Source organism: Euwallacea fornicatus, chromosome 34 (genome assembly GCF_040115645.1).
Source record: "Euwallacea fornicatus isolate EFF26 chromosome 34, ASM4011564v1, whole genome shotgun sequence".
Lineage (NCBI taxonomy): Eukaryota > Metazoa > Arthropoda > Insecta > Coleoptera > Curculionidae > Euwallacea > Euwallacea fornicatus.
Genome location: NC_089574.1, coordinates 65,443 through 87,883, shown reverse-complemented (window position 1 = coordinate 87,883; position 22,441 = coordinate 65,443). Strand labels below are relative to the sequence as shown.

At 34.3% G+C, this 22,441-nt stretch overlaps 2 protein-coding genes across 4 annotated transcripts; one reads left to right on the top strand and one right to left on the bottom strand.

The window, feature by feature from the left end:
• Positions 1-606: 606 nt before the first annotated feature.
• LOC136348653 (carbonic anhydrase-related protein 10-like) lies at positions 607-16,857 on the bottom strand. Of its 2 annotated transcripts, XR_010733698.1 has the most exons (11): positions 16,188-16,857; positions 15,978-16,122; positions 11,161-11,211; positions 10,274-10,410; positions 7,588-7,779; positions 5,689-5,784; positions 5,575-5,641; positions 5,368-5,522; positions 4,930-5,052; positions 965-2,213; positions 607-916 (listed from the first exon to the last, which is right to left on the bottom strand). XR_010733698.1 is itself a non-coding variant. In XM_066299649.1 (9 exons), exons 1-9 carry the CDS (start codon positions 14,630-14,632, stop codon positions 2,145-2,147), a joined length of 930 nt encoding a protein of 309 aa, XP_066155746.1. In that variant the 5' UTR covers positions 14,633-14,879; the 3' UTR covers positions 607-2,144. The 2 variants fall into 2 exon arrangements, 1 of the variants encoding a protein (XP_066155746.1); XM_066299649.1 differs by lacking the exons at positions 15,978-16,122; positions 16,188-16,857 and adding an exon at positions 14,593-14,879 and having other exon boundaries at positions 607-2,213.
• A 2,155-nt stretch (positions 16,858-19,012) lies between these two features.
• LOC136348654 (glutathione S-transferase-like) lies at positions 19,013-22,092 on the top strand. Of its 2 annotated transcripts, none has more exons than XM_066299651.1 (5): positions 19,013-19,220; positions 19,276-19,427; positions 19,492-19,659; positions 19,713-19,843; positions 19,901-22,092. In XM_066299651.1, exons 2-5 carry the CDS (start codon positions 19,292-19,294, stop codon positions 20,084-20,086), a joined length of 621 nt encoding a protein of 206 aa, XP_066155748.1. In that variant the 5' UTR covers positions 19,013-19,220; positions 19,276-19,291; the 3' UTR covers positions 20,087-22,092. The 2 variants fall into 2 exon arrangements, with proteins under 2 accessions (XP_066155748.1, XP_066155747.1); XM_066299650.1 differs by having other exon boundaries at positions 19,015-19,220; positions 19,280-19,427.
• The last annotated feature ends 349 nt before the right edge of the window (positions 22,093-22,441 follow it).

Sequence of the window (22,441 nt, the reverse complement as noted above, 5' to 3'; positions counted from 1 at the left end):
ATGTCCCGTGCTATCGAATAAGGCACCTGATTGGTCAGAAATTTCAATGGACCAACATGTCGAACTCCCTGGCACATGGCGTTTAAACAACAACCTAAATTTAACCTATTTTTTTGGGTTTTTGAGGATTTGCACCTGGAAATTGATAATGGGAAATTTTTGCTCAATAGTTGTATATGTGTTGGGGTAAGTTTATTGGCTTTCGACTATTCTCTTTGATCCAAACGAACATTGCAAGCCATGACTCATTGTGGTATTGTACTCGGTATCGGGCATTTAAAAATGGCGACCTTTTAATGCCGAATTCTGAAATAGCCAATATTCGATTATTGCGATGTATATACACTGCATAATACATAACGCAATGAATAAGAATGACATCGAAATTCAAAGACGAATTTTCTATGTTATTTATTGTGTCTATGTAATGCGCTATGTAAACAGCAATAGGTACAGATAACCATGAAGTCAACTTTCTATGCTATGTAATGCAATATGTTATGCGTTACATGCTGTAGAAGACCAAGTTTAATTTGCTTCGTTAAACATAAAAGAAAAAGACAAAAAACTATTGGAAACGTTTTATTTCCTTAGAAATATGTAGAATTTATTTTTAAAGTTTAGTTTTTCTCAGCCTTGTAGGCCGAGACTAGCTCCATCTTTGTTGCACTTGCGTTGATCGTTGTTTAATGTGGACGAATCCATTTAAGTTGTATAGGGGAAAGGTAAGAAAATCATATAGAACAATGGTGCAAATAATTATATAACTAACACTAGCATTTTTGCTGTGCACGAAATATCCTATCTATATGTCTATTGTGGTAAAATCTGATTTATATAATTGTTGCTTAAAATTATGGTTTGTATGCAATTTTTACAAGTGACCCTCCCTCAAATTTGGGATAGTGGAATAGACCTAAAAATAATCGATATACATGGCGCGCTCTGCTGGTGCAGAACTTACCGAGAGCAGAGACATGCACGAGGCGGCTTGAGATTGGCGAGAAGTGTTGTCACTGTGACATAGATGGCGGTAGCTAAAATTTGAAGTTCGTAGAGGCAGACAGGTCCGTAATTGTTACGTAGCTGTACAGAGACATTTTAAGTTTTCAACTGAGTAACATTTTTTAACGCTACTGTTAGTAGTATTTTCTATGAGTGGGATGTGAGGGGTAAAAATTATTGTCTCTCGGTTATTCTCCTATAAGAGCTTCTGACGAAATTGGGAATCCCCGTTCTATTGATGTGTCATGGTATGTTTACGTAATATGGTTTATCCATTTTGACTTAAACGGGTTCGTATTGAAACTATTATAGCAGAGCAAACCAGAAATTATGCTCCTTCAGGAAAATGAATTCTTCTTTTAGGTATATTTTACATTTTTGGTCTGGACCTTAATTTTTAATCGAGAACAGAAACAGAGCAAGTAACAGCTTTTGAAACGAAAGCATTATACCTCCATATGTTTGTAAGATTAATTCTCCATATACATATATTATACATTTCCAGACCTTTCAACCTCGACCCTTTAGTATGCTCTGCGTCACATAAAAAATAGAACATCATTAAATTTGGCTCTATTATACTTTTCTGATTCAAAACATATTGAATAAACTATGGAGCTTCTTCGAAGGCAATATATGATAATAGATGATGTTCTAATGATACATTAAACACTGACAATATGAAAACGAAAATGTCAGCATGATTGAGAAACTCATCCATGTTATACTTACATAAGAATATCCACACCAATAATTTCTTATATAAAGTAATTATTACTTGGTGTTCTGTTTTCTATGTGATGCAGTGTACATAAACACATACATAACTACATAGAAAGAAGATGTTCGTAGATATAAAACTTACAAATAAAAATGGTATAAATTAAAGTTTAGAAATAATAAAAAAAGAACGGAAGTATATCCAATCAGAATGTGGCAGGTGAAGCAATATTCCGCCATTTATGGTGTTGCAGCTTATTTTGTTTAAATAAATAAGACCTCGTTTTCATTAAGTTACAAAAGGTTTTTCTGTGCAAATTAGTGCAACTAAGATACGTGTTAAACACATAAAAATTGTTCGAAATTGTGAGTATCGATGCATAAAAATTTTTATTTAATCTTAATATGTTTATAGATCTTTAGCGATTTTTCCAACTGTTCGCTTTGTAGTGAAGAGTTCTTTCCGTAGTGGGACAATGTTTCCTTTTCTGAAACAGGAAAACATAGTATTTTAATTGATAGGATATCAAGATTTTTAAATTATAACGTGTATCAATATGAACATTATCTGGACTAATACTGCAAAAATATCGCAACTTTTTTTAATTAAATAGTTGGCAATTGATTAGTTTTATGCAACTCCTGCGATTTTTCAATGGCTAAAGTATATAGAGATAATCGTTCGTCTTCGGGTGATCGCAAAAATAGAATATTGCAATGCAAGATAGAAAACGTTTTATTAATGTCTAGAGATGTTGATTGAGACACGTAGCATCGGGGTAAAAAAGTCTCGACCGAGTAATGAAAATTACCTTTGAGAAAAATATATGTACTACTTTATTTTTAACCACGAATTATTGATAAATTAATTTACCTAACAAATCAATTTATCATCAAAGGAAAAAATGTGTTAATCACTGAGACAAATGTACATATGTATATCAAATATAATAAATTTTCTAGGTCCTCGAAAAAAAAAAATTACATAGAATATGTCTTTTTAATTGTTTTCTTTTGTTTGGAATGCAATGTCGTTTGGATAAATTTTGTTATTAACGTGGATCGATTTTGCTCACTTGAAAACAGGTAAATCTCACAAGAATAGTATACTTGGAAGGAGCACAAATTGAATCGAAGTAGAAATTTGGGCGACTGAAAATAAAAAAGCTGTAGGTTCATGATTTCGAATTGTAATTGAGGAAAGAAAATTCGATTATTTTGTGTTTTAAGTTTCAACTGTGTGCGCTTCAAGTTTCAGTTGAAATCATTTGCAAATTTTTACTCTTCTGAAAGCAACTCTAACGATTTCCAAGATTCTTTATTTTATTTTTATTATTTATTTCTTATTTTCGTTACAATGGGAACTGTATTTTTTATTCCATCTATATAACGAAACAATTGTCTAGAATTCGTAATTTTTCTCCCTCTTTACTAAATCTGGAAATATCGCATATTTCGTTTTCCCGACCGATAAGCTGGACATTTAAAAAAGGCAGGTCGTACTAATACTAAGAGTCGTGAGGTGCGCCATTAGTGCAACCATGAGTTAGTGAGTGAAAATATATATTGCTAATAAGATTTTGGTTCACACTTTCGGTGCTCAGTGGTGAGGTCTATCGTTTTTGATGGTTGACAATTAAGTTTTGCCAGGTCAATGAGAACATCATAATTGGAATTTTATTTGAAAATTCAAATTAGTTGTATTTTTGGCCCTTCTGCAAGGTACTTAAAATCATCTTTGGACGTACCAGAACAATAATATCGCGAATTGAGCTGTTTCGAAGATTATTAATTTTTGTTGTGTTTTTATCTTAATTTGTGTACGTTTCTACTTCAAGTCAAAACTAATTCGAAACTAACTCTTTTGAAGGTTTTTTTCAAGAATTAGTATGGATTGTTGTGAGTTTTTATGTTTAAACTGTGTGCGCCTCTGCTTCGAGTTGAAATTAATTCAAAACTCTATCTTTTTCGAAGATTTTGAAAACTTTTTTTCAGGAACAAATATTGAATTTATTTTGTTCTTCGGGTCTCACTTGTGTGTTAAGTCCAAAACGTAAATATCTGCGACTCACATTAGAATTGGGATTTCTAGCATTAAAAACTTCCGCTGTTCTTCTTGTGTATCTTGCCCCTATAATTAAAAATTAATTCAGGTCTTTGCTGAACTTCATATACCATTTATAAAATTACTCACTATAACACACGAATTATCGCAATAAATTTTTACTAATTTGAATATCTATTAACACGGATCAGTACCACAGGAAAGTAAGTAATATTTTCCATGCAAGATAATAATAAAATTCATGGAAACGGCATTCCAGTAAAGACCCAAGAAATTTATTAGATTGATAAATATTTGTTTTACTGCGTAATGCATCTTATCTTTTGATTATAAATTGACTTCTTTCAACAATTTTTCAATCATAAGACGTGTTTCCATAAAAACAAAATTAGTTTCAATGCTATCAAGACAGTAATAGGAAAAATAATTTAAAAATTATCAAAAAGGCTTAACTTGATAATGCAGGAGTCCGATGTAACAAATTTGGTACTAAAAACGTAGAGAATAAAAAACCCTTTAAAATGATATATCGCTTAATCCCTTTTACCATTTAAGATACTTTGGAGGGCGGCTCTACGGAGCAGAGGATTAAAAAAGCCACATTGAATTCTACATAAAAATTGTGCTCCCTCGATAACAAAATCGACATATTCCGGCGATTTTGTAAAAATCTATTCCGTTTCGAGGTAATAGGGGTGGGAAGTTTTTAAATTGACACTCTGTATGTAGATACCTATATCATGTGTATACTTGGCCGGAGATGCACTGCTGATGTTAGCAAGTAATATTTTTTCTTCGGATTTGGTCGGTTAGAAGTTAAAATAACTGAACTTAGACTTTTGAAGATGAATTGTACTTGTTTTTGTTGTGTTGGTAATAAGTTATACCTTGTCATCCAGCAGTTGAATTCCAATTCTCGGTATGTAAACAGTTTGCACTAAAACACATGCTAAAACTTTAATCTAATGATAAAAGTAGAAGTGGTTTAATACGAGATCATGGTTATAACGTCCAATTTATAAAGTCCCGTCAAGTAGTATATTAGAAATACAATGGATACGAGCGATCATTTATGACGAGCAAATCTGTCTGTCCCTTGAGTTTTCGTACTAAGCGAGTTGTACTATATTACCCCTTACGTTCAAATCAATATTAGTCCTCACGGATCTGTGGTGTAAAGGCTGCGGAGGTCGAAAATTATTCCCTAAAGGGGCCTTTGGATGTCTTGATTCTCCTTGCATTAGACGCCTCAATCCATGCATCTGAAATCCAAAGAAAGTCCTCTGAAGTTAAAGTTTTGTGTGTGATGAGACATTGCATTTCACTTTTCTCTTGACTGATTGAAATTAAATCTGAATTAAATTTAGAGCTATCATATATGGCCATTAAAACCGGTATTTTGATATTAATAATTGACTAAAAAACTCGCCTGGAAATTTCAACATCAAGCAGTTTCATTAAATACCGAGACTTTGACCAATACTAAGCCTTCTATTTCTATGGAATTTGTGAAATAGAGGCGGAAAGCTTGAATTAAAGTTGGCAGCACATGATTAATTCGGTTCTAAATAACCTACCTGCTGTTTGGTTATATAAATAGGTTTATTTAATATAATCCAAGTCACAGTTTCGTCACACGACGGCATAGTACTAGAACCATCATAAGTCATATAAAATTCAGTTTCAGGAAGAAGTCCCCTGATTGACAAACGTTTTACTTGGGCTTCATCTCCTGTAGAATTTCTTATCACAGTCTCTGCAGGTATGGTACCTATACATCTTACCCCCAAATCTTATATTGTCGACTTGATCAGTTATGTGCCTCAATTCTGGATTTGATAGATCTCCCAACTAAAACAGTGGAATAGTTTCCGAAATGTGATATTTTTAAGTGTTACCTGGAGCAGCAACGAGACAACCACAATCCCTTGAGCTTTTCGTTGAGCCTCTGAGAAATTTGCGTAAAGTTGCGAGTTAAAGCCGAAGATTTGAATCTGTAACCGGAAAACTTCCGTAAGTTCTTCGCAAGTGATTACGGACTCATAAAAATAAGTTTACATTATAAAGGCCGTCAAGATTGAAATTTTCCTTCTAATTTATGTGCGATTTTCAAATCTGTGCATGTTTAAAATTCCCGCGGAATTAGGGAGAAATTACATAAAAGGGATTATGCCCTCAAGTCTGCAGCCGTTTCCAGGGCATTTAAGTTTTTAAAGTGAAATATGATTAGCGAATATTAAGCCCATTTATCAAATCCGCGCTAAAACTAATTATTCTCATTGATAATTCCAAAATTCCCGAGGAGATTTTAAGTTGGTTCGAAAGTTTGTTGCCTCGAGAAAACCGTATTTCTTATTATCTAGTCGGATTAATTTGGGAAATTAGTTTTTATCTCTCTCTCCGCAAGCGTGATATTTTATTAAAGTTTCCCTTGGGAAAATTGGGAATTTTGTTTTCGTAACATTAGGTAATTTATCACTATGAGTTAAGAGAGCACATAAGTTATTTAGTGCGATTTCTAAGTGGAATGGAAAAATAAAAGTAAACTAACACATTTGCAGTAAGGACAATTTACTTTTTTGATTTTGGAAGAATGAGAAAGTTTAATGCAACAAGTTGATATGTTTATCGAAAAATGAGAAAACATCTGTGGCTTCCCAATTGCACCGTTATTTCAATGGTCCATCAAGACTCTTGATATATGGCTCACAAATTGTATTTCATAGCTATATGATATACTATCAGTCTCTCACTCAATACGCAGAAAGTTCCCGATATAAGGAGAAATCTCTTTATTGTCTCCGGTTTCTGTAACGGGAGCCATATGTATCATAGACACCACAGATACTCTAGGTAGTTTCTATAACAGATAAGTGTAAAACCTACTTTTTTTTTATCCATGTACTGACCTAAAATTGTCGTTAATTATTGATTTTCGTTCTTTAAATCAATATGTTAATGAACAGTCGACGAAAAAGTGACTAATTAAACTGTGGATCATAGATATATAATTTTGACTGGAATTCACACAAACTAATTTGCATTGCCAATAAGCGATAACACATCTCAATGGATAGTTACGAACATTGTAATTGATTATAAATTCGATTGGAGCTTTGCTGTGACAATTCAGACCTCAACCGATAACTTCATTTGTCCACTATTCCCACGGGCCTTTTCCCCTAAATTTATGTGCCCATATGTCTGTTACTAAGTTACTTTTATGTAACTACTTTGTGTTTAATTTGTTTCAAATAGCCCATTTTCATTTTTCTCTGACCTGTGCCATAGACTTAACTTTGAAGGAATGAGTTCACATTCATTAGAAAAAAAGACGTCTGAACGCCTCTGTATATGCCAATGTATTCTAAATTGGGGAAGGGCAGTATAGAGGGGTGTTTCTGGTCATGCGAGGTTTGTACGATATACTCACTATATGTTAACAGGTTAGCGCTCCGTGCCAATTATTCAGCAAATTAATGCTTCCTTATTTTAGGGACAAGAGCATTTCACTCGGATGCTCAATGAACTCAATTGCTATTCCAGCCATAAAGCACTTTTATTTAAATTAAATCTTATAGGAAGATTTTATTTAATAGATAGTAATGAATGTTGTTGTTCACATCATATAGCGATTATGTTAGATGTGGTTTTATTAGAAATATGAAAATTAAGTCTACAATAATTTGTAATAAAGCTTAGATTTTTATACAATTTAGTTTACGATGAATCATGCCATTAAAATTGAAGTTCTTGAAGAGAATGCTTTTTCCACAATTTCCTTTTATGTTACTTACCTCAGCAGGAAAGGCGTGTCCATCAATGTTGTGTTCACTTCCAAATTGGTCGTGCAGCCCATAATGAATGTGGATTTCGTGGAACTGGTACCGATACGACAAGGGCCCGCCAGTGATGTTAATACGCTCATTTGGTTCATTGGAGATTGTAAAAATAACGCTGTGGCCTGTATTCGTGATGGTACCACTAATCTTCAAAGAAACAATAAAATCAGATTTTTTAAATTTGCAACTTCCGCGTTCATTGTGTCAAACATTTACTATATTCTTTGAATATCAGTGATACTAAATGTAATGCAAAAAGATGCTAAAAATGTCTTTTAAATGTCATAAAATTTATGCCTAGGTACATTAGACATATATAAAATTATTAAAAAACTGAGGTGGAGCCAACTAAAGCACAAAAAACAGTGTACAGATCTTAAGGCTGAACATTTTTGTGTTAAACACACTATAGGGGCTTTTTTAGATGGCAATCAGAGGAAATTTTCCTAGTTAAGGTAGGTCTTCTTAATCAGGGAAATTATTGTAAGAAAATAAGAAGAATCAACGCAGATCAAGGCATCAGGCTCTTCTTTATTAACCTATGATAAGATTAACTGAAGTCATTCTTCCAGTAATAATTTCTTTAGGCAGCCCATGTTTCTGTATTTTCTTTCATGTAATTTGCGAATCATTAGATAACTTCTCATTTCAAATATTGAAGGATAGAGGGAAATTTTGAATTTAGGTTTGAAAATAGGATTTACAATAAAGTAACGAATTTTTACATTTCTCCGAAAATAAACCAATTTCCACTTCGTTGTACACTCCCATTGAGTATAGACATGTTTCAAAAACGTGATGAATATACGATTTCTTGCTTGAGAATGATTTGACTGCTTATATTTAACTACTAGTAGAAATTTGCATTGGTATCCAAAGTCTTATCTATCAGCTGGACAATTCATTTGAAGTCATCCAAAGAAGCCGTTTGAATTTGGAGAAATCTTCAAAAATTTAGGTCCTTGTTACTGACTACTGACAATACGTATTTGATAGAATACTAGCTATATTATATGATAATAAGAATGCACTGTAACTGCTACAATTTCGTTTTTTGCGACCATTTTACCACAAAAAGAAATCATGGTTTGCCAAGCTATCTGTTGTTTGTTTGATCAGAAAACTCCTGTTCAGGACTATGAAGCAGCTATTGAGATAACAATAATTTTTTGTTATTAACAAAGAACAATGCGGAAGTTTCGTCTGATTTTGTAAAAAAATTATGAATGTTTAGCGCTTTTCCTCCATCTTTGGGACTTATCCGGAAGATATACAAAATACTAGGTCGTGTAGTATGAAATGAGTAGAATAGAATTGAAACTTTAGTAATTTTTTTTCATATGAAATGTTTTTATTGTCAATCGAAATATGCACCACCATTATCCATACACTTCTGCCATTCAACGGGAAGTTCATTGATTCCCCTGTTGTAAAAGCCGTCAGGCCGGGAGTCGATAAACTCGTGGATGGCAGCTTTGACAGCCTCGTCGGAGTTGAATGTCTTCCATACCAAGAAGTTATCCAAATTTTGAAAGAAGTGGTAATCAGTGGGTGCTAAGTCGGGTGAATACGGTGGATGACGAAGAGTTTCCAATTCCAACTCCCGTAGCTTGGCCAAGGTGACTTGTGCGGTGTGTGGCCGAGCGTTGTCGCGCAACAATAGCGGTGCGCTTCGATTGACTAATTTTGGCTGCTTAACCGTCAGTTGCCTCATCATTTCGGTCAGTTATCGGCAGTAGACATCAGCCGTAATCGATTCATCAGGTTTCATGAAGCTGTGATGGATGACACCTGCGTTGGACCACCAAACGGACACCATAAGTTTCTTTTGATGAAGATTTTTTTTCGCACAATGTTTCGGTGGTTCGTCTTGATCCAACCATTGCGATGAACGTCTGGTATTGTCATATAGGATCCATTTCTCATCACAAGTAACAATCCGATTCAAAAATGGATCGTTATTATACCGGCACAACAAAGAAACACAAGCTTCGAGACGTGGTTCTTTCTTCATGTCGCTCAACTCATGCGGTACCCACTTGTCCAGCTTTTTCACCTCACCAGTTTCAGCCAAATGAGTCAATATTGTTTTTTTGGTTACACTGAATATTAACGAAAATTCGAACGCACTTTGACGTGGATTCGCTTCCACCACAGCTTTCAGATGATCGTTATCCACTTGAGTTTCAGGTCGTCCACGTGGTTCATTTGTTAGATCAAAATTGCCAAAACGAAATTTCATGAACCAACGAAATACTGTTTGCTGTGAAGTGCCTTCAGTACCAAACGCATCATTAATATTGCTAGCCGTCTGAGCTGTTGTGGTTCCACGGTGGAACTCATATTTCATTAACACACGAATTTCACTATTTTGCATGGCTGCACAAAAATTTTTATAAAAATAAAAGTTTTCAATAATTTTTGACACTTTAAATTCTGATCGAAAGAGGAAGAATGTGCCTTTTCCACATAAAAAAGTCAAGTCCAAATATAGATTTAGAGTGAAGTTCTTCGCAGTTGAATGTGGCATTTCGAGAATCCACTCATTTCATACTACACGACCTATTATATCAGGCTCAGTGTCGAATGCCTCTAATCTACTACTTTGTAATTAAATTAAAACAGAGCATACAATACTTACCCTATGTTTATCGATAAACAAAATTCTCAAATTCGGATCGAACAGCAATTTCTCTGCCTGCAAATTAATCGGTGACTGTCTTCTTCCTTTATTGCACAGAGACCATTCGGGATTAATGAGCCCCCAAAAAGCCGGACCTACAACATCAACAATAGATTTATTTTGTACCTTTTTTCAACGTCAATGGACTATGTTAGTTCCGAACAAGCATACATGTTGTTTGTTTTATGAAAGGAAAACATAAGTGCAACAAAGGTCTGGAACAAATGTTTAAAGTTTCTAGATGCGTATTGCTATTTGGCCGGCTGCTTCGGATGAATTTTCGCTGAGTTTTCTGGACGTTGTCCGAATCGAAAGCACCATGTGCAGCTGCCCTAGCAAATATTTACTTTAATTAGATGGGTTTACCTTTGAACGAGAATCGAGAAAAACCTCTGATCACTGTTGCGATTACGACCTCCAGGGTCAGCAGTGTCAGGAGACGTGGTGTTTGAGGAAAAAGTTCCATCATTTTTCTTTCAATTAGAAGAAGGAAAATTTGCAGTCCCAAATGGATTTAGTGTAATATAAAAAGTTGTTAAACGCAAATAATTACTTTTTAAGTGGTTAATTACTACTTAACTGAGTGCAGGTTCTCAAAGCTGCTCTACTACTGTATTTTTTTAATTCTTGTTCTCGCATTTTAGCCTAATTTCTGCAACAGCTGTATAATTAATAAACGTTAAACATCAAGCGATGTTGTAAAGATGAGTCTCATAAGACAAAATTAATGTTCGTTCTGTTGTAGTCTTTTCAAATTATACAAGAACTTAATATAAACATTGTTGCAGCTTAAGTATGAATATTGTAAATATCATTGTTGGGTAAATTTCAAATAAGACACTCACCAGATATCCCATCGTAAGTCCACCATTCTTCCCAGCTTACGCCTTTAACAGCTGAAATTAAATTGAGTACAAAACAGTTTATTTAATTCTGACGATTAAATATGCGGTGGTTCACTTTGTATGTTTGTTGATTATATATTAAATGAACGTGTAATTAACCGTAGATGTAAAATTGCTAACAAATTATATTAGCTAATGTCAATTGAGTAAATAGGTATCAGAACATCTCGTCAAGTCCTTATTGTAAGTAATAACAGGCGACCATATTTATTTAAGTTTCCCGTAAGCCAATGAAATGCAATATACTTGGTTAAGCTTAAATCAATGCTTTTGGAAGACACACTAACTCATTAGCTCTCGAATATTTTTTTATCCGAATTCATAGAGCATGTCGTCATAAATTTAATATTTCAAATCAATAATGAATAACTTTGGTTTTACCATTTTTTGCTGAATTTGCTAAAAAGGTACTATACGGAGGACATCCACATTTTATTAAACTAAATGGCTTGCTATGTAAAGAATGAAACTAAAACTGACATTATTTACTATTATTATGTATTGTTGAAATAAACAGCCCATGCTTGTTGTGTTTAATATTGGGCATGCTCGTCGCGCATGTCAGCAGTAGACGCAAACCCACACAGTGCACGAGAACTGGCACGGCATTTCTGATGGGAAAGTCACAATATTGCCTGAAAGGTTCATTTCAGAGAATTTCCATCATTACCGGTGGCAAGTTATCCACTATACTCTACGACCTGCTAAGTCATTTTCGTGCTGGAAGATAGCTCAGAAATATCTTCTTTTCGGTACCACCATACAAAATGAAAGAGGTGTTGCAAATAACGGATGATTTCTTGCAAGAAGAGCAAGTTACGGAAGAGCAAAAATTTCGCAAACTACTCAAAATTTCTGTGCTCGGCAGGTTTCTATTCATAGCTATGAATAATGATCACCTCCGGAATTTTTTGATCCTCCGAGTATAATAGTGATTAATTCATATTTTCAACCTGTATAGCATCACTATTGAATTGAAACTTAACGAAATGTTTGTGAATTTAAATGGAGCGGGTTCCCTACACCACACTGCTCTGGAACCGATTATCGCACCAAATCCGCATAGATTTTCACGAGAAAATCCAAACATTGGTCATTCAGACGATGCTCTGCGGTACGTTGCAGCTCAGACAGAACGAACACTGTGGATGGTCATTCAGTATAAAAATATATTAATATTATATTATCGCTTATTTATACAAACTGTTTTGATAAGAGAGATAGCCAAAAAATCGACCATATTGCAGCACTGAGAGTGCACCGTGCGGGTGTTCAAATACGGCATTCATTTTAGAGTTTCCATAACTCTCGTAACTAATCTGAATGGAATGTTTTACTTTATTCATTTGTTACCATAGTTACATTTCTTTTATTTACCAGACATCTCGCCGTTTCCGCATCGAAACTTCGAATAAGCTAACTTAGTAAAGTGTTGAGCAATTCTCACGGCGTGTTCCAAAAAATTAACTCATGAAAAATGAATGAAAAGTGTTCCGTGTTTTGCTGTGGGGAGTTGTTTACTTAGGCCAATGCTACAAACAGTGATATTTCACGGGAAAGTTTACTAATATTGCCGGAATAAACTCTGTTCAGTATAAAAAAAAATTCAACTCAAGTGCCAATTTTGCCAGAAAAACAGATACCTTAATTTCCTAACTCACAACAAAAGAGGTCGTCAAAGATAATGGTTAGTGAAGTCCCACAGATACAGTTCAGGGTTTATATACAGTAGGTCAAAAAAGTATTCATACACCCAGGCGAATGACGTTTATTTACATTTTTTTCTTAACTTAAAAACAACTGAGATAAAAAAATAATCAATCCACACAATTAAGGCACTATTACACTGATTTCTAAAAAAAATGATCAAAAAACTGTTTCTTTGTACAAGAAAATCAAAGGAAAATGTCTTCAGGTATGCCCAAAAAAGTATTCATATACAAACATTCTGGTACTTTTTCTTTATTAAGTTTCTTGTATATAAATTCCATTTATTTGCGATAAGTATTTACTAGTTCATTTTAAACCAAGTTAGTGTAAAGTGGATTTAAAAATAATAACTATGGGCCGAAGAGGAAAAGAAATTAGTGAAGATATCAAAAAGTTAATAATCAAATATCATCAGGGAGGAAAATCTTATAGAAAAATAGGAAAATCTGTTGGAATAAGCTATCCTACTATTCAGTACATAATACAAAAATATAGATCAACTGGGTCGGTGGCAAATTTAAGACGTTGTGGAAGGCCAAAAAAAATAACTCAACGAAATGAGAACTACATTCTCCATCAAATTAAAAAGAATCCCAGTGTAAGCGCATCATACCTCGCTTCACAACTAGAAGAGACCACTGGACAACAAATCCATCCTGAAACTATTAGGTATCACATGGAGGGGAGGAGAATGGGATTCCATGGGAGAAGAGCAGCCAAAAAGCCGTGGATAAATAAAGTGAATAGAAAGAAAAGAGTTGCGTTCGCTTTAGAACATATTAATAAGCCAATGGAGTTTTGGAAACAAGTGATATTCTCTGATGAGAGTAAATTCAACATATTCGAATCAGATGGTGCCAAGATGGTATGGAGAAAACCTGGAGAAAAATTGAAGAAGTGCAATTTGAAAGCGACAGTTAAACATGGCGGTGGAAACATAATGATCTGGGGATGTATGGCAGCAAATGGTGTGGGTAATTTGGCTTTTATTGAAGGAAACATGGATAGATTCATGCATAACGATATCTTGGAGGACAATTTAAAAAACAGTGCTGAAAAGCTTGGACTAGCTGAAGGATTCTACTTCCAGCAAGACAATGATCCGAAGCATTCATCGAAATTAGTTCAGGAATGGTTGCTATATAACACTCCTCATTTATTAAAAACACCTCCCCAATCTCCCGATCTCAATCCTATTGAGCATTTATGGAAACAGTTGGAAAGGCAGATTAGGAAAATGGAAATTTCAAGTAAAGAACAACTAAAAAATATTATTTTAAACGAATGATCTAAAATACCTGAAAGTATTACTTGTAATTTGGTGGAATCAATGAATCGTCGTTTGCAAGCTGTGATTGATGTTAAGGGTTATCCCACAAAATATTAATGATTTCATTGTATTGGTGTTTAAAGTTACAAATGTTCATTTTCGCTAGTGTATGAATACTTTTTTGGGCATACCTGAAGACATTTTACTTTGATTTTCTTGTAGAAAGAAACAGTTTTTTGATAATTTTTTTTAGAAATCAGTGTAATAGTGCCTTATTTGTGTGGATTAATTATTTTTTATCTCAATTGTTTTTAAGTTAAGAAAAAAATGTAAATAAACTTCATTCGCCTGAGTGTATGAATACTTTTTTGACCTACTGTATATTGAATTACCTGCTTTTTTTCTTATGATTCCTTCATTGTCGGCACTCATTCAGCAGCCGTTAAAAAAAAAAAAAATTAATCACCTGACCGCATGAAATTCTTGTGTAAATGCTATTTTATGTAGTACTCTATCGTAGAATTTTCATTTGCTTGTTCTGCTAAATTTTATTCGTTACACAAAAATATATATTTTCTAGTGGACATAACTATAGCATAACGGTTCTCATAAGTTTTTGGTAAGTTAATATTTGATTTAAAAATTTACAGAACACGACATAGGATTTACTGTGGTTTAAGTCAGCTTCAATTGTTATAAATTTAACAATATGTTGTTTATCAAATAAATTGATAATTAACTTGGTAAAACAGTTACTCGCAATAGTCCTTTGTCGAGCTTAGCCCAGTTGCTGGCAAGGCTTCACTTCGCACTTGCATCTCGTGGCTTAGCACGAAAAGATCCACTTTTGCCCCTAATAATATAATCCACCATTCCTCTAGAATAGTTTTGATAAAATTTCCAAATGCATAACTGCCATCACAGCATTAGTAGACCGACAATTTCAAAGATCAGTAGGTCTCGAATTTTAAGTTTTGTTACGTTGCAATATGATAGATCTGATTGACGATTAGTGATTTGAAGTCTAATTAATGAGAAACTCTACTTGAAATTAACTATGTCTAATCCATGAACCTCTAGAAGCAAACTGGCGGAGAAGCCAGTCCTTGGAAGGTCGAGAAAAATTGAGTTAATTGCGGCACGTTAATGTAATGGAAATTTGGCATTAAAAGGTGAACAACAATGGTTTCTTATAACGAAAGTATATATAGCGACTTTTTAAAACTACTCGTATATTATTGGCATCGCTCCCCAAGAGAATTGCACCACTCTCTTCGCTTGATGCAAACTTTTCCTTCGCGTTATGACAACATATCTGCTCGTTTAATATTATAATATTTCTACGACATGCATATACTATTTTTTCCACAATCTGTTAAGAAAATAGGAACGTTGTATAGCAATGGAGATTCTTGTGTGCATTTTATATGTAACCAAAAAAGTGAGCATTTTGATTGCGGTAAAACTACCTGCCGACCAAAAATCAGCTAGTCTGCGGGTGCTCTAAAAAGCCATACTACAAATATGCTATCAATTCTGTGATATATAGCATTTGTTAGATCATATATTCTATACCGTAAGCTCACCGATTTCGGAATAAACACGTTTTTCTGGAAAATTGTTATTTGTTCGCTGGCGGAGTTAAAATTATTTAGGAAAAAAATATAACGTTTTTTTACCGAACTGTTTCGAAATGGCATCAAACGTTATATACAAAGTGAATATGACAACAATTTCTACTTTCTTACTCTTCTACAATTCTACTTTTATAACTTACCATGACTGTGCAAGAAGCAAATTAACCAAAACTCCCAAAACGTTACGACGCACATTCTATGTGAATGTTTCATAAACTGCCCAATGACGTTTTTCTGCGTTTGGATCAATCCACAAGTACTTCAAATTCATTTTTATCATACTCCCTACAAATCGACAATTTTATACATAACGATGCCAAAAATGTTCTTTTGCAAAGTGACTGACTTACCTTAAAAAAGTTTTTTCAACGTAAGACACAATTATCAAAGAACTAAGTGTAACTTCAATACTGTATGTTCATTATATCTCGTAGGTATAAGGAAAAAACTAACAGCATAAAACTGTTGGTGCACCCTAAAGAATGTAACCGCCTCTTTAAGAGGTTGGAAACTATGTGAACTTAGCGTTTAAACCTCGTGTTAGCTTCGTCGCTCTTTATAGAGGCTGAGCTAACACCTGTTGCTGCTAGAATTTCGAGGTAGAGAAATAATGAATGACTGACCGATAACAGTAATAATTACATTAACCGCGAAATTGTGATTCTGAATGATGAATGCGTTTGTGTACAAATGATAGCAAGGGCGCCTGCAGGTAATAGTTCAATCCTGAATAGGAAAGAACGATAATGCGAGGACAAATACTATACTTGTCATTATTTCACGCGTAGGTATATGGGTGTCCCAGAATTCATATTGCAGCAATCGTCTATTACAGCAATTAACTGTCACATAAAATCTGCAAAAAGACAAAATAAAATTTCGCTGAGGTAGAAGAAAGCTTTCAAAGTAAAAGTTGTTACATTGAGCCAGATGGTGAACATAATTTTAAACATACAGGGCGACTCAAAAATATTAATTAGAATTATTTTTATGTGAAATCCTTTATATAATATTGCATTTTTTCTGTTCCTTGACAGCGTTTAAGATTATTTTGTCTAAGAACATCATTTCGATGTTTAACCGTTTTCGATCAGCGAAATTGACCCTTTTTGGTCTTTTGCTAATTTCTGTAATATTTGTTATATTAGCCGTAAATATAATTAGAACGATATAAAACACGGCGTGTTCCATGCACATAAGACTGAACAACCTGAGCATCTTTCAAACGGTGCAAGACACGAAGTTGATTAAACGAGAAAAAAACGCACAATGTTAAGCTTAATTAAGTGAAAATTTAGAATTTCATAAATTTTGAGGACATTTGAAAATATCCGGAACGAATTGAAATTTCATCAAATCCTTTTGGATTTTTCGTGACATAATTTGAAAACATACACTGACTTTCAAAAAAACCGCAACACCAAGAAGAACACATCGTACACGTTTGAAATTCTGGCATTACGTTGGGTCGGGTAATAGATAAAAACGATCAAAATATCAAAAGAAAATTATTGTGAATAAGTGAAAAAATTTAATAATAATTTAATAATGGGTGGTATCTTCTCTTAAATTAATACATTCCTGTAAGCGACGTGGCGTGCTTTAAATTAAATCGTCAATATCTTCCTGTGGTATTGTATCCCAGGCAATCTGCACCTGCTCGCGGAGTTCATCTATGGTTTCTGGAGGGCGAGCTAAACGTTGAAGTCTCCGACCCATTATATCCCATACATGCTCTATTGGGGACAAATCTGGAGACCGAGCTGGCCAAGGCAAAGTATCCAAGTTTTCAACTTCCAAATACCTTAAAGTATCGTTGACTACATGTAGTCGCGCATTATCCTGTTGAAATGTGCTTTCAGGATGTCATGCATGTATGGTACAAAAACCGGTTCTAAGACACTATTAATGTACCTCTGAGCATTTAATCTATCAAAAATGAAAACAAGAGGAGATTGACTACCATACTGGATGGCACCCCAAACCATGACACCTGGTGTTAAACCAAAATGACGCCTTTCCAAAAAGTCCAAATTTAATCGCTCTCCTCTGCGCCTTTTAACAAGTAACCGTCCATCAGATCGCCATAAACAAAATCAGCTCTCATCACTGAACACGATTCTTCTCTACTCATCCACCCATTGCACTCTCAGACGACACCACTCCAGTCGGGCCACCTTGTGGTTTTGTGATAATGGAAGCTGACGCATAGGACGATATGAATTTAGTCCAAAACTTCGAATTCTGCGATACATCGTACTAAGGGAGGCCCTTCGATTTAGGGTGGCTACCCAGTTAGCACCAAGAGATGGAATTGTTTCAAACGGGGCGCCTGTCGCTGAACGACGAAGTCGCCGGTCTTCGCGTTGGTTCGTCATTCTTGGATTGGACTACCACGATGACGATTTACTGACCCATCGTTAGACCAATCTCTCCAAGCTCTTAGCACTGTTAATGTGTTTCGATCCAATCTACGTGCAATTTCGCGGAAAGGTAAACCTGCCTCATGCATACCAACAATTTTTCCCCTTTCAAAGGGAGTTAACTGTGTTTTGACGTACTCGAGGCATTTTGCACTACCACACATTCAATATGGTACTAACAATAGTACCTTTATCGCTATCCGCCTGTAAAAAAATTTGCAAAAAGAACGGTCGTCACAGATAAAAAAGTAAAGAAAAACTTCATATCGCATTAAAATACGAACTTGAAATTTTTATTATTTTTTTCTCTTTACAAGTCTAAAATCATACTAAAATTTCAAATACATACAATGCGTTCTTCTTGGTGTTGCGGTATTTTTTGAAAGTCGGTGTATTTTGTCGTGGGCGATTTTGTGTTTATGATGTGTTATGAGGCGACTTTAAAATTGAATGCAAAGCAATGAAAGAGAAGCAATGTTTGAAATCTCGGTACATTCACCAGTTAAGATTGATTTTGACTAAATATTTATAAAAAAGAAAGTATGATTTATCCCACTTAGATCCAATAAAATTTTTGTTGTATCCAATTGTAGGTAATACATGTATTCAAGGATCTTTCTTATCTTATCTATTTACATTATTCCGCATTCTACAAATTGGTTCAAAATATACCTTCAATAGCACTGATATTAGTGTTATTATCGTTCCAATTCTGGTTCAATGGTATTTACCGACCATGACAGGTGTATTGCCCGGTTATAAATGGGTTTATTCCAGTTGTATCACCCTACTAGTTATCGAACAATAATTTAAAAATGAATCGTTAACAAAATGAGATTAGATAAGATAGGTATGTTTCGGATGTGTATATTTTAACAACTCCGTTCAGTAATAAATAAGAGAGCAATTATTTAATCGATCTCCAGCTTGGCACGAACCATAGTATTTAACATAGAAAAGGTAAGAAAGGATCATATATTTGTACCGTCATTTTCCGAAATTTTGGTATGTTTAGATAGGTCCAACTCACTATGGCTCCTAAGTACAAGTTGATCTATTTTAACGCTGCTGGGCGAGCGGAACACATTAGATACATTCTCGCCTTTGCAGGGCAAGACTTCGAAGATTCAAGAATCAGCAAAGAGGAATGGCTCAGTTTGAAACCGAGTAATTTACTTTAAAGCAGATCCAATCAATTTGAGATTAACGTTATATTTTTTAATTTATATAGAGACACCTTTTGGTAAAATCCCAGTTCTGGAAATCGACGGTAAATTGGTGTCTCAAAGCAACGCAATTGCCAGGTACCTGGCAAAACAATTTGGATTGCTAGGGCATGACGAGGCAACGGCCCTTAGAGCTGATGAGCTTGTCGAGGCCTTAGTTGATATGAGAATGGGTAAAAATCACTTGGAGATGAATGTGTCTGTTGGTTTACTGGTGGCTTTTAAGTTGCTGTGAAGAAATTCAGAGAAGAAAATCCTGAAGCTGTGGTATATCTTCAGAAGGAAGAGAATTATTTTTTGGATAAATTCGAGAAAATTGTGATTGAGAGCTCATCTGGATTTCTAGCTGGTTCCCAGGTAATTTTTTATAAAAATTATTGCTAGAAGCATATCCTTGCGAATCTGCTACTTTAGATTACATGGGCTGATTTGACATTCGCGTCAACCCTCTCCAGTGACCCCAATTCGGAAAAAACTCTGAAATCATATCCAGGGTTATCCGCCTACGTTGCGAAAATTAACAGTTTGCCTGGGATTAAAGAATACTTAGCTCTGAGACCGAAAAGCGATCTGCCACCCAAGGGATCATCTCGACATTAACTTACATATGTATATACATACATACATATATATACAGGGTGTCCTCGAATTACGTGGCCAAAATAATACCGCAGATTGTTTGAGTGAAAATAAGTCGATTTAACTAAACTTCCCTCAGTCCAAAAGTTGATAATTATGGAGCTACAGGGTGTTAAAGTTGAAAAAAAAAATCACATTTTCTTTAATATCTTTCGATTTCTTTGAGTTAATTTCACGAAATTTCATATTTGAGGGTGTTTTAGGATACGAAATTCAAATTTATTAACGATATAGTTGTTTCTTCTAGGGGGCGCCACAAGCGACCATTAGGACACATTTAAATCTCTGTAACTTTTTCGTGCCACGGTGTATATTATTTTGGTATTTAAAAACCTTTTTCCCTACCTTTTATACTTAGAAAAGGTATACTTTATTGACGTCGCTAGAAGCAACGGTTTTGGAGAATTTGTTAGAGGATTTACCTTTACAACTTCGGAGAGATATGTGGTTTATGCATGACGGAGCTCCACCACATTTTGCACTAAATGTTAGAAATAATTTAAGTCAACAGTACCCAAATAAATGGATAGGCAGAGGTAATGACGCCCCTGTAAAATGGCCACCACGTTCTCCGGACTTAAATCCAATGGATTATTTTTTATGGGGACACCTTAAGTCCATGGTTTACATGACAACTGTCGATAACGAAGAACAACTGTGGCAACGTATTCAAGATGCAATAAATAATATTAGAAACGACGAAGAAGTTATGCAAAGAGTACATTTTAATTTTCTTCGGCGTATAAACCTTTGTATACGTGCAAATGGTGGACTCTTTGAACAGTTTTTGTGATATTCTTATTTCTTTGTATTCATGATTTGGTAATTAAGTTTTCTTGTAAAACTACTGCGAATTATTAAAGGTCTTATCAAGAGTACCTTTTTGTAGTAAATAAGTTGTTTAATCTATAATCTTACACCTGAATTACTAAAATGCATTTATCTCGTAAACGGCTCCTCGTAGCAACATCAACAAAGTATACCTTTTTTATTTATAAACGATGACCAAATACATTACTGTATTCTAAAATCATTTATACCAGGAGGCAAAAAAGTTTCAATCAATTTAATACATGCGGTGGGCCGTAAGTGGCGCCCTCTACCAGGTAAGTGCAATTTATTAGCAGATATGAATTCGGCGTCTTGAAAAACTCCCCTACACCAACTTTCACGTTTTTATGTTGTACAGTATGGAAAATATGTTAAAAAATTGATTTTTAATTTTCAACTTTGACGCCCTCTAGCGCTGTTATTATCAACTTTTGGACTAGACTAAATATGGCTAACTCGTTTTGTTTTGATCTGAAGAATCTGTGGTAGAGCGTTGTAAAGACCTTTTACAGACACCCTGTATATATATATATATATATATATATATATATATACACACAAGAAGTTCCAGTTTATAGTAGGAGGACTTTAACAGTCAATAGAAGATCTTTTCTTAAGATGAAAATGTTATATATATATATATATTGAAAAAAAGTGTTTGGTATTCATTTCGTTCCTAAATATTAAAATGTTAAATGTAATAGTCATAATATTAATAATGTTGTTAAATAAATTAAGAAACATTTATTAAGCATATAAAAATTGGCAAAATAAACTATTTACTATCCAATCACAACTCCCCTGTGGAGGCAGGTCGAACTACTAGGGACCAAATTCAAAACATCTCGAAAACAGTGACTTTTAGTAATTTATAACAAGAGTATTTTTTTAGGAAAAAATATCAAATTTTATGGCTATATTTTGATATTTGCGTGAATTATTAAAAAAAAAATTAAGTTAAGTTTTCCACCCTGTATCTCAAAAACTGAGCCGATTTCAGTATATATTTATATAACATTTTCATCTTAAAAAAAAGTCTTCTATCGATTGTTAAAGTCCTGCTACTATAAACTGGAACGCCGTGTATATATGTCCATCAATTATATATGCTCATCTAATAAAACTAAGAAAAACAATCCTACAATTTTTTTAACTTCACAATACGATCCTGCATAACATTTCTTGTCTGGTAGTTTATGGCAATAAGGTACGCTGTTGAGCATGTCATATAATGATTATTTGAATTTAAGTTATGTTAAACCCTGAATTATTAAAAAAGCGTTCCGCTACCGGTGTACGTACGGCTGTTGTATAATCAGCCCTAGATTAGAAATTAGAAGTACATGAAAGTTGCGCTTTTCATGAGCTTTCAAAAAGCGATTCTATAACACGCTAAAGCGAGATTTCACTTTTTTTCCTTAACTCGTTCCTTTTTGTGAGACTTCGCTTGAATCTCAATTTTCGTCTTTTACAGATTTTATACCT